Genomic DNA, 18,045 nt, shown 5'->3' on the forward strand with positions numbered 1-18,045 from the left:
TAATGTAGTATTGTTATAGTAATGTAGTATTATTATAGTAATGTAGTATTATTATAGTAATGTAGTAGTATTATAGTAATGTAGTATTGTTATAGTAATGTAGTATTGTTATAGTAATGTAGCATTGTTATGTAACTAATTGATTAACAATAATTGTGTATTTTATCAAATTTGAAAGTAACGCGGCCCGTCAACTTCACATTTTTTCTATGTGCGGCCCATTTACCCGGCCGAGTTTGAGACCCCTGGTCTAGTACAACATTAATATTATTATATGAAATCTCACCAAAATACACAATGGATACAATAATTGAACATACAGTACAGTATAGCAGTCAATGCAAACCCTGCAAAGTGTTTACTCCATAAACGTGCACCTATCATAAAATAAGATACATTTACAAAGCAAGTCAAAGTAAAAAATAAAAACTATAAAATAAAGCCTACACCAGTATTATCATATAATATACATTTGCTAGCTTGTAAAAGTCCATGAATTTCTCCAAAAATTCTGAAGAATTGTTTGGTTACTGACGTCTAATTCTTGTAACTTGTAGTTCAAATGGAAAAAAAAACCAGCTCTCCAGCGTAACCTTACATATGAAGTCTGGCCAGAGGCATAACATGAAGCTCCAGGGCCCCCACCTACCATATATCATTTCTAATACTGGTGTCGTCTTATGCGGCTGAGGGGCTTTTAGGCCCCCTGAGCCCCAGGGCCCGGGTGCAACTGCTTCCTCTGCACCCTCTATAGCTACACTACTGGGTCTGCTGTCACTGCCTAGAGGCCTGGGTAGTAGGGGAAGTTGTGGGCCATGGTAGTGGTAACATTCTTTTTCACTAACCAGCCATACTCACAGGGGTCCAGAAGGCCGAGCTGTCTGTTTGGTCCTTGCTCTGGAGAACTTTTAGGGTATGTTCAAATAGTGCGGATACCCTGCATAAAAGTAAGCAGCGCATCTGTCCAGGTACCCGCAGGCAATTTTGGTGCAAATTTTCTGGTGGAATCTCCACTACGGAAAAACTGATGAAAAAAACTTTAAATACTTACCTCCCGGGTATTGTACCTCTGTTCTCCGTGCACCCTGACCTCCTGGGATTACGCTGTAGTCCATGTGACCGCTGCAGCAGTCACATGGGATGAAACTTCATACCAGGAGGGAGGCCTGGACGAAGAACAGAGGAACGCATGACAACGCCTGGGTTATACATTTTTCTGGACATTCGATTTTTGCGAATTGAAACTTTCCTGTTGCTAAAATCGTAACATTTGCTATTTGATGCAGATTTTAACTCCCCATTGAATTCACTGGGGAAAACCCGCAATATAAGAGCAGCGATCTACAGAATAAAATTGACATGTTGCGGATTAAAAAAAACTGTTGCTACTGTAATACGCTGTGGATTTTCCACCAAGAAATCTGTTGTGGAAAAGCAGCAGTGTTTACGCTGTGTGTGAATATACTCTTATTGGAGTGGTAGGTGCTGTTGGGCATAAACTCTATTGCACGCGTCTATCGTTTCGTGAAAAGTATATTTTATAAAATCTATGATCTCGTATAAGATTGACATTTAAAAGTATTTCCCAACAAAGGCCAACGCTACTCAACCTGACACAATGTAATGTAACATGAATTCTGGAATAACATAAGACTTGTTATCCAATATAAAATAAATGTTATTCTAGTTAAATTTGGTTACCATTACCGAGCTGAGAAAAAGCAAAAAGACTAAATATTCTGATGTACGTTCAAGCTGTTCACAGAAGTCCATGGACACAGGAGATTTTATTAGAAATAATACAAAATCTGGCTATTCAAGGCTAGTGATAAAAGCGCCGCCAAAGTTCAATTACACACAATAAAAGACCATCGCTGTTGCTAAGTGATGATCACAATGGTTTTCAATCTCAGGTGTGAGCCGTAACATTGCAATCATGAAATCCTATTATTTACAACACAGCCTGGAGCTCGGCCGAACAACACATTATCTGCAACCACCAAATACATCATAATATATACGACAAAAAGCTACAAAATAACAAGTTCTATTAATACAACTCATTCGACCAATCAGAACACTGCACACTGGAGTGAAAAGAAAATATGGTTTATAGAGGGCGAATATGGAGACAGACAGATACTATAGATAGACAGATCGACCATCTCTTCTCCATCCTTTGCTACTGTGGCCTCCCCCACCAGAACATGTGGAGATCTGGCCCTCACCGGTGGTCTAAGCTCATTGCAAAATAAAATGTTCATGTTTTTATCTTTCATTTGTCTCCTGAACCCAGTAAAACATTAAAATAAGCACAAGCGTTGTCAGTTGCAATAACGGGGGGCACCTCACAGAAGCTCCGGCATAGATAAATGTAAAGGGAATGAAGCGTTACAAGGCACCCCCTGAAATTAACGGTGCCTGGACCTGCAGAGCGAACGGGGATCAGAACAGGGGAACTCCTCTATTACTTTCATACAGCCTAAAAGGGAAGGATTATAGAGATTTCTATCAACAGAAACCATCTAATACAAAATGTTGTTATTAGAATCTGCCCTTTTACAAATTGCAGTGATATAATAGAGCAGGACAGTTGCCGTGATATAAAGTAATGCTCCACATTTCAATGAGCAAATGTCAAATCTGGTCTGTATGAGGCGACCCCTGTAATGTACTACGAAGAGGTTTGTAAATGGAAAATTGGCTGTCAGACGTTCTCTGCTTATGGAGCAGCGGCGGCGGCTGTCAGAAAATGTATTGCTTGTGCTGACAAGTTAGCAGGGGAAATTAATTTCCTGTGCGTTGCTGCAGTACATTATCAGATTATTCTTAAAGGGAATCAATGTATAAAGGGGTTCGTTGGGAATTTTATATTGATGGCCTATTTCTAGGATAGGTCCTCAGTATCGGAATGGTGGGGGTTTGACTCCCGTCACCCGACTGAACAGCTTCTGAAGGGACCGCGTGAATAATAGCCGTAGTCTCTTCATAGTTTCCTGGGAACGCAGTTCTCTGCATCCCAGTCCCATTCACTTGAATGGTACAGGAACTGCTAACCCAGGCTCAGTCACTACAGAAGCGTACGTCGCTGTGCCTTGTAAACTATGAAGAGGCCGTGGAGTTGGTCACCGCAGCCCCTTTAGACAGCTGATCAGTGGGATTGCAAGGAGTTGAACCCCCACCAACCGGATATTGATGAGTCTAAGGCTATGTTCACACTGAGTTTTTTTTTTACGCGGAAACCGCGCCACAAAACTCGTCAAAAACTGCCCTAAAATGCCTCCCGTTGATTTCATTGGGAGGCGGGGGCGGTTTTCTCCTGCAAGCGGTAAAACCACCTCGCGGGAGAAAGAACGGAAATGCCCTATCTTCGGGCGTTTATCAATGGGAGGTAGAGAAAGCGTATTTCGCAGCGTTTTATACCCGCGGCACTCAATGGCCGCGGGCGAAAACCGCCGGGAAAAATGTAGCGAAAATTGGCGTGCAGGGAGAGGAAAATCTGCCCCAAACTTCCAAACGGAATTTTGAGGCAGAAATTCCGCCTGCAAAAAACTCAGTGTGAACATAGCCTAAGGCCCTATTCACACAGAGTTTTTTTGCAGGCAGAAAATTCTGCCTGTAAAATCAGCTCCGGTTCCTGGCTCCATAGGCGGTTTCTGACACGTTTTTTGGCAGGAATTTTACTGTGTTTTAGGACGCGTTATTTAACCTCTTTCTTCAACAGTCAAAGGAAAAAAAGCAAGCGTTTTTTGCCATAAAACGCGTCAAAACAATCTGCGGCCATTCGCAGTGTTTTTTTCCGTCTCTCAATGATATTAATGGGGTTTTTCTGGCAAAAAATGCCTCAAGATAGGACATGTCGCTTCTTTTTCCCATCAGTGATTTTTTTCGCTCGTGGGAAAAAAACGCCTCAACCTCCCATTGAAATCAATTTCGGACGTTTTTTGGAGTGGTTTTCGTGTCATAAAACACATAAAAAAAACTCAGTGTGAACAGAACCCAAGGATAAATATGTTAATAACAGAGAAAATAAGGAAATTAGACTGCAACGTTCCTTCTAAGTAGCTAGTGACTGTGGCAGCTATGAACCTGGCGCTGTGCCCTCTAAGATGGGTGACCCAAACCCCCAACACCAGATACTTTTCACCATATTGCAGCCAAATAAACAATTAGGCACATAGCAGTCTGACACAGTGGCACAAAGCATCCAGTTAACAGTTTTAGGCAGTGTCACATGACCACGCTCCAGCGTCATCAGGAAACAGCACGCTGATCGCATTCAGCTTCCTGATCCGGCGCTGCACTCATTATAGAAATCAGCGCGGGGAGAACGGTGAGGCCTATCACTAAGAGAGGAGTCAGGGAGTATGTACAGGTGCAGTGGGCGGCAGCAGTCCTCATTTAGGCCCAGCTCACACAGAGTTTTTTGGCGCCGATTTTGTTGTGTAAACTGCGTCGGAATCAGCGCCAATATATGGCCAGATCCATTGATTTCAATAGGAGGCAGAGGTGTTTTTATCTTGGCATTTTTTTCTCACTGGGGTTTTTAATGCAAAGCACATACGTTAAATACACTACAGAAATATAGTCTAATGTAACATATTTTTAACCATTTTTGATTGCAAATGCTGTTGGGGCAGCAATATGTCCCAATATGCTGATAAAACTGTGCCCGCTCAATGTCAGCCTGTTTCCTCCATCAAGCAAAACCAGAAATGCTTTACATGATGTCACAACTCAGGCCGAAAGCCAAATGCTGAGGAAACTGAAATATCATTTTCAATTATGTGACTAAAAACATTAAACTGGACCCTTTCATATTAACCTATTAGTTCAGGTTTCCTTATGGATGCCATTTACCTAAACTGGCAACAGCCCTATTGACCATGGTACACAGAATGATGCACACACATTGTCCACATAGCACCGGCACTACAGAATATGGAGCACCTCGCAATCCTAATTCACAACTGGAAAAAACCTCAGTTCATCTTGGCAATAGAGATTGATCAAAACTGGCGCAAAAGAAGGGAATGAGTTGCCCATAGCGTTCATCTTTTCATTGAATAAAAGAAGTCGTCTGATTGGTGGCCATGGGAACTGCTTCACTTTGCCCTTTTATACATTTCGCCCATTGTGTTAATGTAGGTGTTCTCCAAGTTTTGGGAAAGTGTGAAGCATGGACCTCACGTGGTGCTCGCCTGTAAGAGCTACACAGAAACCAATGATGAAATATTTTAATGACCGATCATTAAGGTTGCCTAATTTGAAACTATTCAATACCGTGGAAAAATTGTGATAACTGTCTTTGGGAGAGTCTAGATGAGATTAAAATCCGCAATAATACTCACTTTGGGTCTGGGGGCCCATCAGATAGCGGTTTCATAGATAATTTACATAGTGACCTGAAAACTAGGAAGGCATCCTTTTGTAAGATATGAGAGAACTTAGCACCAGGAGTGTGTCCTGAAGTATTTCCAGATTCCTAAAAAGCAGAAAGGCACATGTTATGTAATACCTGTCCATGATATTTCTGAACATTAGTCTTATACACTTCTTCAATCCTTTCACAAGAGGCAACGATCGGTTATGTATGGGGATGAGCGATCGTTACTACGATCGTTCGTCCAATTTATTTACATCATGTTGGCAGCATGTGACGTCACTCACTTCCTGCCCCAGGTCCTGCATCGTGTCAGACGAGCGAGGACACATCGGCACCAGAGGCTACATTTGATTCTGCAGCAGCATCGGCGTTTGCAGGTAAGTCGATGTAGCTACTTACCTGTAAACGCTGATGCTGCTGCTGAATCAACTGTAGCCTCTGGTGCCGATGTGTCCTCGCTCGTCCGACACGATGCAGGACCTGGGGCAGGAAGTGAGTGACGTCACAGCGTGATCTCTCGAGAACACGCTGTGTGTCTGCACTGCCAGAAGCTGGGCGTTGTGAAGAGAAGTGGATGATACTTCTATACACAACGCCCAGCTAGTAAAAGTAGTAAACACGCCCCGATGTACGCACATAATACACGCCCAGTTGTACTTTTACTTTAAACACGCCCAGTTGTACTTTAGAAAACCTCATTTGCATAAATATAAAAATGCTCATAACTTGGCCAAAAATGCTCGTTTTAAAAAAAAAAACGTTACTCTTATCTACATTGCAGCGCCGATCTGCTGCAATAGGAGTTGCAAAATCTGGTGACAGAGCCTCTTTAAGTGGTCAGGTCAAAAGGAAGGACGGTGGACAAGGCCCCTTTTCCAGCCCAGACATACCATTGGAGGAGGGTCTCTAGGGGTGAACGGATGGAGCTGTAAAACTACAATACGAGTAATTTTCAATATCAATACTTTTCCAGCACTACGGTATTGTAAATATGGACCTTAAAGGGGTTATCCGGACAACATAAACACAATCTAAATAATTTTATCACTACATATAAACATGCTTCTTAATGTACTTGTGTTTTTATTTTTGGATCAAAACGCCAGTCGATGCACAAGTTACGTGATCCTTTCAGTCTGTAGTTCACTTGTTCTTGATGACGCGCCGACACCGCTACACGTGACCTCTGACTGCTTCCTACGTCACTCGGTGCCGGTGCATCATTCAGAATGTGACCAAAAGGGGCAATCCTTTACTAAGCCAGCCTCCTTCAGAAATCTAGCATAGCGCCTGCGCAGGGTATAATTTAATTATTCTTTTATTTATTTGGGGGTAATCGTTGTGGGGGGTACTTCTACCCAAGGCATCTTCAAGTTTAGGAGATGCAGTTAAACGCTGCAAAAAGCACGCCAGATTTATTAGAAGAAACAAAGTTGGAGACTGTGACGTAAGAAGGTGTAGGCGGACTAGTGGCGGAACAATTTAGGAGGACAGGCAGAGGGATGTGGTGTGCAGAGATTAGTGTGCAGAGCGGACACCTAAGCATCAGGGGACATGTAGGAAAGGAGCCAAAGAACAGGGTGCAGTCCGGTCTGCAACCACGAAGTCTGACAGCGTTTGTGGCGCAATAGAGATGTAATGGTAAGAACATATTAAATTATTTTTTAAGATGAAACCAATGGAATTACACTAGGGAGCAAAGCTCTACATGTTTGGTGGATCTTTTTTTTTTTTCTTGGGCTGCCGTCGGATAACCCCTTTAATTTCAGCAGAGAGAACACATCCTTGCCTGAGTGTCATTGGAGGAGATGGACAGCCTGTCATCTGGTAGGGAAGGTGTGTATGCCATAGATATTGGTGTGCCAGGTATGCCATTGGCATGAAAAGCATCCCCATCACTGCCATCTTCTGTAGTTTTTATAGTACATTCATTAAGGACAGTCTCGTCATCTGGGTATAAAGTGGAGTAAACACAAATGTATTAAAATTATAGCAGTCATAATGAATCCAATTAAAAATAAAACAGAAATTGGTAAGAGTCAAACAAATAGGGAATTACTTCTATGCTCACAAACAGCAGCGAGTATAGACCCAAAAGACTTTAGACCACTAAAAAAATTGGAATGCACAGCATTATATGACATACAAAAAAAATATGCATAATATGCAAAAGTGTACATCCAAAATACCAATAATGACTGGCCGCGGGGCACCACTATGCTGTTCACCAAGGAAGAAGAATAATAGCGACAATTAAACTAACTACAGAAGAAAGATCATATAAGTGTATAATGAGACAAATATATAGGCCAGGTACTCGGCACTCTGGACTCATCTGCCTGTAAATACGGCAGCAAAGGTTAAGAACAAAATGTGCTGTAAGGAATACATTTAAGGCCCTATTCACACGACAGGGATTTCCGTTTCTTTGAACGGCCATCACATGGCCGCAGTAGTAAAAATAGACCCCAAATGGGGCTATTCACACGGACGATTTTTTTGACGGACCGGTAAAACCGGCCTTCAAAAAATGGTGCACGCCCTATTTTCGGCCGTTCTCCCGGCCGCACGACTCCCATAAAAGTCTATGGGTGCCGTGTAAAACACGGCTGCCACTCGGATGTAATCAGAGTGACGGCCGAGCTTTCCGCCGCTGGTTCACTCTTCTCCTCCTCGCAGTGCGAAGTGCATGTGAGGAGGAGGAGGGTATTTTTTTGCTCCCTGTAGGAGCGGAATCCCCAATCCCCGGCCACAGCTTTGGCAATGCTGTGGTCGGGGATTGGGGATTCCGCTCCAAGAGAAGTCCTTGACTTCACTGTCCATACATGGACACAGTGACGTCAATGACTTCTGAAACTGAATCCCCGGAGCTGTGGCTGGTGTTTTTCCGCTCCAGGGGAAGTCCCTGACTTCACTGTCCATATATGGACACGGTGATGTCAGGGACTTCTGAAGCGGTATCCCAGGAGCTGTGGCCGCTGTTTCCGCTCCAGGAGAAGTCACTGACTTCACTGTCCATATATGGACACAGTGACATCAGGGACTTCTGAAGCGGAATCGCTGGCCCTGCAGTGGCACTATCTACAGAAGGGTAGGGGGGTGCCATCTATGGGGGGGTGCTATGTAAAAGTGTGCTGTGTAGAACTACCTACAGGGGGGCTGTGTGGCATTACCTACAGGGGGGCTGTGTGGCTTTACCTACAGGGGGCTTAACGCAGCATATCTGCCCTGTGTGAACATACCCTAAAAGGGAATGTACCACCTGTAATTTTTTTCAAAATTAAAATTAGATAGTGAAACAATCTTTTTTTCTAATCTGTATTTATTTTTTGATTGTAGATTTCTTTATTGTACTTTTTGAATATGATTTTGGGGGCGGAGCATGCTTGAGCTGCTGTTAACAGTATTTAAAGATATGCTTTACAGCAGCCACGTGGACCATAGCGTTTTCTAGGCATGCTCTGTGACCTGTGCAGAGGTCATTTTATCGTAAGGGATAGTAGGAGAGAGGTGTCCATTACCGATTGTTAATGGTGGATCCTGTGTTATCTTTATAGAGGTGTTACCTTTCAGTGTAATCCTGCCTGTGACAATATTGAGAGTACTGCAGAGAAGTGATCTCTACAGAACAGGGAGGGTCAGTCTATTGTGAGGCTAAGTGGCCAGAGTGACAACTGCTAGATTTTAGGATTATTTTATTTTATTTTTTTAAATAATTATTATTCAGAGATGGAAACACATACAAAAATAAAATTGTACAGCAGTAATTGTTTGTTACATATCAGAAAGGCATTTTCGATAACAAAAGTAAAATTTCAGAATGAGTTACATGTGTGTTCCAACTCCAAAGAATTTTTTTTTTTTCTTGTAACATCATAATATTTGTAAATAAACAATTACAATATCATTCCAAAACCCCCCCATAACAATAACAAAATCGCCTCGGTGGACAGCCTCCCTCTAGCTGCTCTGCAGTAAACCCAGAGTTTCTTGGATATTCTGTAAATTATACCATGATGTATTTTGAAATGTATGCATTAAAGTGGCAATATCAGCTGGAGAGTCATGTTTTTCTATAAACGTACACCATGTTTTAAAGAAATTCTCTGTTGATTTTTCTTTCTGTCGTTCTAGGTTGATTTTATCATACATTAGCAATTTTTTGAGAGTAGTAAGTACCTCAGAAAGCTCTGGAACAGATTTCTGTAACCAGTGGCACAAAATGCACTTTTTGATAACCAATAAGGCTATGTGGACCACTTTTTTAGCGAATAAAGGCGAGCCGCTTGTATCATCATCCACAGGTATATAATGAAATAACAGCGCTTGTGGAGTGGCCGGTCGTGCCACATGCCAGGTATCTTTAATACATTGTAAGGAATTTTTCCAAATTTCGTTATTTGCGGGCAATGCCACATTCCATGTAAGAGGTTGGCTTTATTGAAGTCGCATTTAGGACAGGATTATTTTTTTTAATATAGAAAATACTTTTTTTTTTAAAAATCACCAAAAATTCTAAAGAACTATGTTTAACAAAAAAACTTGATTTAAACAAGAAGTCATTTTCTGAAGAAGCATTCCCTTTAATAGTCTTCTAAAGTTAGACAAATGTTCGAACCCATCTTCCGCCCATTTTGTCATTTTTAACATAAAAGACTAATAAATGATTGTGATTTAGAACACATCTTACCTCCCACTACAGAGTTGAGCATTTCCTGTATTATACTCTGAATAATATCCTGGCCGTTTTCTTCACATTCATTACAACCATCTATTCCTAAATTCGGTTTAGTGTGATCTTAAAAAAATAAAAATAAAAAAGTATTTATGTAGTTAAAATACAAATCACTAAACATCAAGACCAACCAAAGCAGCATTTTATACAGGTTTGCAGCATTGTATCTGGCCAGATCTAGTAATGTGGGCAGTATTTAGAAACAAATGAGAAAAGGGAATCAAGTGAAGCTAGAAATGCATATAATGAACATAATGGGTTAAAATTAGCAATAGGGAGCCACAAGGTTCGGTATTAGGCCAATTTTTTTATCTTTTTATTCTTGACCTTGTGGATGCAAAAATAAGTGCCAGTATCTGCTGATGGCACAAAACTAAGTAGGATACTTAAAACTCAGCTTGATTATGGAATACTACAGAAAGACCTTGACTAGTTGGCAGTCTGAGTAGATAAATGGCAGACATTTATCGATGATTAATGTAAAGTAATGCATCTTAGCCTCACTTAGATTAGTTTCACACCATTTGCCGAAAAAAGAACGCATTTTGACCGCTATATGTGAGCCCAGCCTAAGGGTCCATTCACATGTTGCAGTTGAAGTGCGGTAAAAACCGAATAAAAATAAAAACGCATGCATTTTTGCTATTTTATTGCTGTAAAAATGCATGCGGTTTTCGGATGTGTTTTATTATGCGGTTCTAAACGCACCTCAACCCCAACATGTGAATGGACCCTCATAGTATGGCTGCATATTCAATAAATGGAATGAAATTGGACATAAAAAAAAAAAAGAACATTAGTAAGATTTGGGTAAACTGGTTACCAATAAACTAGGCAGCACCACTCAATGCCAAGCCGCAGCTACAAAAGTTCATACAACTTTACGGTGCATATAAATACTGATAAAATCTTATAATCCGATATAGGGCAGCTGGAGAGGGTTTAAATGCAGGCAGAGAGTTTATTAAATCGAATAATAGATCGGGCTTGTTCAGCTTGGAAAAAAGAAACCTTAGGGTGAAGCCAGACGTGGCAAATAAGCAGCAATTTATAGTACAATACATGTAGATGAGGTTTTCAAAACTCCATCCACGTGCAGCGGAAAAAATCTGCAAAGAATTTATAGCATGCTGCCGATTCGCAATGCTAAGCTGAAATCTGCAGCAAAATCCACATGAAGCGTATGCAGATTCGGTCATGGTTGCATCGCGGAATTTCTGCGGATTCGCAGCAGAATTTATCTGCCACATCTGGCTTCTGCCTTAGAGGTGATCTTATCATTACGCATAAATACAGAAGAATATTAGAAAGAATTGGCACATGAACTATTCCAATTTGTAAAGAATTGTGCAATGGTCTAGGAGACCTGATATACATTTGGAGAAAAGGCAATTCCATTATCAATATAGAAAAAGGTTTATTACAGAAAGAGCAGTCAAACTTTGACTACAGTAAAAATGTTTGGAACGGCTTTGACATTTATCTCAGAATTAATTTTATTGAGAGCTTTAGGGGAAGGTTCAACAAACTTTGAGGAAAGCAGAACTCCCAACGCAATCGGACATGGAAAAGCATGGGGAGTATGCTGGGTGTACAGTTGCAAACGCAACTGTACAACGCCAAGAGAGTCTCATCAACAGGTCCTATTCCGAATAATAGAAACCATGAAGGAGCCTTGGCAGCAATATTGATCTCAGTTCTACAGGCTTCTCTCTATGCCTAAAGTTAGATCAGGAGGGAGCACAGAATTATAGGGATACTTTAACAAGTTAGGGTTAAAATCAAGGTGAGGAAGATGAATTGGCCCTGACAATCATGAAGTAAAAAGCTTACTCCAAAGGTTCACTGTACTTTGAAAATGATAATGAATGACGATCCATACAAAATGTAGATCAATAAGTTAGGCATTAGCACTATGGTTAGTACAGTGTTATCCAATCGTCATCCTCATAATTGAATAGATGAGGCTACTGAATGGGAAGGACTTGGAGGCCAAACCTTATGTCCCCCCCAATGGTTCATTTTCTAATTCCTCGTCTACACAAGTAAAATAAATGACGTGAACCACATAAACACATTGTCTGAAGGAAACATACTTTCATTGTGTGCAGACTGGTCCACCTCGGGATTCTCATGATCTGTGGTTTGAGCATCATATCCATTTTCCTGCTCTGCTTCTTCTTGGAGAGTGTTTTCTACATAGCTCGGATGGCGGTCCAGTTCACCTTCCTGCTCCCGAGTGAGCTGATCAGTCTGCTCCAGAATGTGTCTCATCTGTGGTGACTCCAGCTCATGGTGGCTTAGTGGAGAGTTCTGCAGATGATGCTGCTGTTTGTGCCGTTCCTTTTCCATATGTTTGGCTTCTTGGAGCTGAAAAGTAAAAGATCCACCTTTACACAAACTATTTTTAAAGCTTTGAACACCAATAAAAAGATGTTTTAATGTCAAAGTATTAACTAGTTTTAAATGAGCTTGAGATCAACAAAATATTACTGATTATATAATGATCTTAGACTCTGTTCATATTTGTGATAAGAATTTTGTTTTTCTATTCCGTTTTAAGAGCAGGAAAACGGAATTCAATGCTATGATTGACCAGTCACATGACAGTCACCAACATCGATTAACCAGAAAAAAAAAAATGATATAGTGATCATACCAGTTACAATATTAATTGGTACCGGGACGATGATTGTAACACCTCTTGCACACGACCAGGTTTGGGCCGTGAAAAACGGTCCGTGTGTCGGCTGCATTTTTAGGCCCGACCGCGGTACAAGTGCTATCATAGACATCTATGATGTTAGGAGCCTCTGCCTCCCCACGGAACTGCTGTTTCAAACTGAACAAAATTATACCGTACAGAACAGCAGATCCGTGGGGAGGCAGAGACTCCTAGCATCATAAATGTCTATGATGGCAGGAGTCCCGTTCACCTGTACTGCGGACAGGTTGGGAAATGCGGCAGACACATGGACCATTTTTCACGGTCCGAACCGGTCGTGTGCAAGTGGTGTAAGTTAAAAATATTGTAACTTGAGGCCATAACTCTATGGAAAACTAGGAATTGGTTCCAAAGTCCCCAAATGTCAACCACATATAAGAAAAAATGATGATTAATACAGATAAAGCAAGTTCTCACACATAAAAGTCAGAAATACTGTAGCGGCTGGAGGCTGTAAATCACTTTCTATGATGAGGACAGGAGCTTCATCCAGAGCCTGTACAGTTCACAGTGTACCAGAAATATAACATGGAGCCGCCCTCACCTGGTGTCCAAAGGAGCAACTCATCCTGGCGCAGGTAAAGAACAGCACATGACATGTAGTACTGTACTGTAGAGAGGTGCTACTAGCCAGCCAATCAGGACATGCACTGCATTACAACAGGTGTTTTACCAGTAGAAATGCCCATGCTGATTGGCTGGATCTGAGATCCAGACTTTTTGTGGCATTGTATGTTGAATGTGGTTTCAAATTACAATAGCCCAGAAAATACCATTGTATGTTGAAAATATTGCAACCTGATGCCATTGTAACTTGAGGGACCACTGTGTGATAGATAGATAGATAGATTTTTTTTTAAATTATTTTTCTTTCCCCCCGTAATAACGCATTTTATCAGGGAATAAAGTTGGTTTTTTTTCTAGGCCCTTTTCACACTGCGTTGAGAGTTTTCAGTCTGAGGTATACATCGATGAACTCCCAATGTATAACTCAGACGGAAGGCTGCACAGTGTTCCACAGTATGAATATACAGTGGGATATGTCGCTTGAACCCCCCGGGCAGAGCACTACCTAAAGCGCTGTGTTCGTGGAAGCTCTTGAAGTCACTGCATATATATGGGCAGTGATGTCAGGAGCTTTGCAATGCCAGATACCCCGGCCAGAGCTTCATATATGAACAGTGACATCAGGAGCTTAAACAGGGTCGGAGTCCCCGGGTAGAGCACTTCCCCGCAGGCAGCATAAGTAAACTACCCTGCACAGGAGCCGGGTATGTAGAGGTGCCGCAGCGATCCTCTTCTCTCACCCGCATCCTTTGTCCCCGGAGAGCAGTGTCCGGAGTCCCCGAGCTGCAGGTGAGAGAAGAGGGGAGCTGTGGCAACTCTACATACACGGCTCCTGTGAAGGGTAGAAGCTATGATAGAGGAGGAGAGGGGAAACAGCAAAGAGGAGGTATCCGTCACTTATAGGCTATTTTACTGGATACTTTTGGATAGAATAACATAGTCGCCTACATTACACCCAAATTATACCACCCGATGGAGGTAAAACAAAAAATAACTCTTTTGGTCTCCGACGGTATAATGGAGTGTTATAGAAGCTTTAATGTGTACATCGGGAGCTTTAATGTGTACATTGCGGCCCCATTCTTTTCTATGGGGCCGTGCACACGACCGTAGTTTTTGCGGTCCGTGCACGGCCCGGGAGCCCGGACCGCAGAAAGAACGGGCATGTCTTATTACGGCCCGGTTCTGCGGTCCGGGCTCATTGAAAACAATGGCCGCGGCCATGTGCATGTCCCGCGATTTGCGGGCGGCCTGCGGCTGACAGTCCGCAGCCGGCCGACCCGAAAATCACGGCCGTGCACACGGCTACGGTCGTGTGCATGAGGCCTTACAGAGGGAGCCCCCTACCTCTGTAAAACATATTAGGCGTTGTAGTCGCTAATGACCGTGGCATCTAAGAGGTTAAAAAGACGGGATAGGGGTTAAACATCCTGGATCAAAGTTCTCTGATCGCAGCCGTTGAAGCAGGATGGCAACTGTGTATTTGCTTGCTATGCAAAAGGTGAAACTTGAAGCAAATCCGCAGCAAAATGTACATATGTGCTGCGTATTTCATCTATGCAGAATATTTCCGCTTATTGCAGATGTATTGTGCTGTCATTTTTCGTGGATTTTCAGTGTAAATTCCACACTAAATAACTGCCACATCTGAGCGTGGCATAAGGCTTGTCCCACCTGGACGAGACCTGCCCAATAAGGCACCTGTTATCTACCTTAAGGGTAGAGGCAAACGAAAAGTTTTACGTAAATCGGTGGGGCCTTTAAATTTTGCAAACGTCCATGCGTGTATGCCAGTAAACAGCAGATTAATCTGCAAAAAAAACGTGGGCATTAAAATGAAAAATTAGAATGAAAAAAAAGTGTCGATTTGCAGTAAAATCGCACGTCGGCTGAGCGTTCGGCTGTACCGAGGCCACAACTTATGTCCTACCATTACAAAATACTGCACACTGACGAACAGTGCGGGTAAAATACACAGTTTTAGTGCCTCTCTAATAAACAGAAGTTCTGTACTAAGATGTGACGGGATAAGACTCTGCACTGTTATTTGTCTATGTCACAGTTTATGAAGTTTTCTCTGCCAAGTACCCCCTAGTGAAAGAAATATCAAACATGTACCCCAAGCTCTGAGAAGTCGTGAGTTTAAATAAAATTCACTCTAATGTAAAAAACATCGAGCAGAAAAATAGAGGCTTATAGAAGAGCTGACTGAGACCCACCAGCAATACTTAGCAGCAATGGCCTGGTGTGACCTCTTGTAATAACCTCTGCAATAATAATGTCCATATTACCGTTACCATCCATATTTCCACATAATAGTGCTAGTTAAAATTAGCTAATGCCTATATAACAGTACTAGCCAAATTAGGCCCCCAAAAAATAGAGGAAGTCCCCGGCTATATGTCCCCCATCTCCAATAACAGGAAGCTACGAGACATTAACCCTTTCATGACCAAGGGTCATGGATACCCGTGTCCAGGTCAAATTTTCCAATTCTAATATGCACTACTTTAAACGATAATATCTTTGCAACCGCTTTAAATATTACAACTATTTTTACAAGACTTACGAGGCTTTCATTTTCATTCATTAGTTTTATTAATTCCATGTTTTAAATTTTATTATGAGCAGACAGATCACTAAAAATTTTAAAAAACCACGATCTGACACCAGGGATTCTGCTCCTAGTGGGAGTTTAGGTGGCGCTATCTACAGGGGGGCACTATTTACAGCGGGGATGGAGAGACGTCAGGGGCTCCCTCTAGGAAGGGAATCCCCGACCAGAGAGCTGATCGGGGGTTTTTCTGCTCCTAGTGGGAGCTTAGGTAACGCTATCTGCAGGGGATTTTGGTCTATCTACAGGGGGTTGTGTGTGGCGCTATCTACAGTGGTGAATGTAGTCCGGGGCTCTTAAAGCCCCGGCAGACATGAGAGTGCAGCGCCGCTCATACTGAAGCAGCACTGCACTCATTAAACCCCATTTAAGGCTCTCAATGTTTATACACGAGGCAACTGCATCGGCCATCGATAGTTGGAACGTATATAGCCGTATGGCAGCCATGAAGGGGTTAATAATAAGTCGCTGATAGAATGTAACTTTACCTGCATCCACTGATCTCGGTGTTCAGACACAAGTCTAAGAGAAATTCTCAGTAACGGTCAATGACCGCTCCTGCTGGAACCGCCGATTATGATCACTTGACTAGAGCAGCAGCATCTTGTGTCCCAAAAAGTGGTCCAGCCCTATTGATGATGTGTATCTACTGAAGATATCCTTTGGGGAAAGCATTATATACCTTTGAGAAGATAAGACCATCTCTATGCCACTTCACATTATCTTACTAGGAAACGTGAACCATATTGTAGAGAAACAATTGCGGATTACCAGGATCACACATTTATGTATTATTTAGCTACATCTTAACAAATAAAGGAAGACACTAGTAAAAATGCTAGTGCATAACACAGCATCCTTCATCTATTAAAAACCTGTGCAGGTCCACCTTTAACCCCTTGCCGCCGCAGCCATTATTTATTTTCGTATTTTTCCTCCCCACATTTCAAAAGCCATAACATTTTTATTAATCCGTCCATATAGCCGTATGAGGGATTTGTTTTTTGCAGGACAAGTTGAAGTTTTTCACAACACCATTTATTGTACCATATAATGTACTCGGAAACTGGAAAAAAATTATTTGTGGGTAGGAATAGAAAAAAAAAAAAGTCATACCGCCATTGTTTTTTAGGTTTCGTTTTTACAGCATTCACCGTACAGTAAAAGTATATTGTTTTTTTTTTCATGTTTTACTATTTTTTACAAAGAAAAAAATGACTATTAAAAAAAATAGTTTTGTGTCGCCATATTCCGGTGTGAGGGCTTGAGTCGCAGTCGCTATTGATCGCATCTAAGTGGTTATCTCCCATCCTGGCCGTTGCAGTGAAGTATCAGTGTAACATACAGCTGCTGACAGCCGCTGAGTATGAAGCCGTCTCAGCCCGTGAGCCCGCTTCATGCTTTCCCTTGCTGGCTATAACATAACCCTACATATCAGCAAGGCATTAATTACATAGCAATCTGCACACATTGGATAGATCATCTAAAAGATCTACTAGGTTATTTGACCCTAGTAGCAAGTGATTGGTTCCAAAGTCCACTCTACATGGGGTTGTTTTCTGCAGGACCTTTGGAGCATATAATTGTGTTAGAGTCTGGTTCCTTTGGAGAATCCTCTGGTACGCTGGTGGGCCAGTTTGACCCTGGTCACCGACATGGACATTTCAGAGACTCACCGCTTGGTTTTCCATACGTGCAAATATTACATTGAGCATCTGTGTCAGGGTCGCCTTGGCAGTGGTTTGATTGACGAGATTTTTGCTGGCTAGGTAGATGTTGTAGCATGTTCTTACAGCTTGTAGTACAGTTCCTTCGTGAATCTCTATATGCTGTGAAGTAACAGCTGTGAGCAGCGCCTAAAAAAAAAAAAAGCAAACAATTAATTACGCAGAACGTGCCTGAAGTATACCCAATGTGATCTGTACGTGCCAGTGCTGCCATTACTGAACGAAAAAACAATGAGTCTTATTTATCAATGCAAGTGTACCAGGTAACTGGCATTATCAAATAAAAAAAGT

The 18,045-nt window shown here is 41.9% G+C and overlaps 1 protein-coding gene across 2 annotated transcripts in view; it reads right to left on the reverse strand.

Annotated features, from left to right (window-relative positions):
• ARFGEF1 (ARF guanine nucleotide exchange factor 1) overlaps positions 1 to 18,045 on the reverse strand; it is a 152,861-nt gene that overhangs the window by 58,282 nt on the left and 76,534 nt on the right. For both annotated transcript variants that reach the window (XM_075826125.1, XM_075826124.1), the window contains exons 5-9: positions 17,704 to 17,883; positions 12,218 to 12,491; positions 10,077 to 10,184; positions 7,176 to 7,336; positions 5,352 to 5,485 (exon numbers count right to left, since the gene is read on the reverse strand). In XM_075826125.1, the coding sequence (XP_075682240.1) occupies positions 5,352 to 5,485; positions 7,176 to 7,336; positions 10,077 to 10,184; positions 12,218 to 12,491; positions 17,704 to 17,883 (857 nt within the window). The remainder of the gene's footprint in view (positions 1 to 5,351; positions 5,486 to 7,175; positions 7,337 to 10,076; positions 10,185 to 12,217; positions 12,492 to 17,703; positions 17,884 to 18,045) is intronic.

Source organism: Rhinoderma darwinii, chromosome 5, assembly GCF_050947455.1.
Source record: "Rhinoderma darwinii isolate aRhiDar2 chromosome 5, aRhiDar2.hap1, whole genome shotgun sequence".
In the NCBI taxonomy this organism is placed as follows: domain Eukaryota; kingdom Metazoa; phylum Chordata; class Amphibia; order Anura; family Rhinodermatidae; genus Rhinoderma; species Rhinoderma darwinii.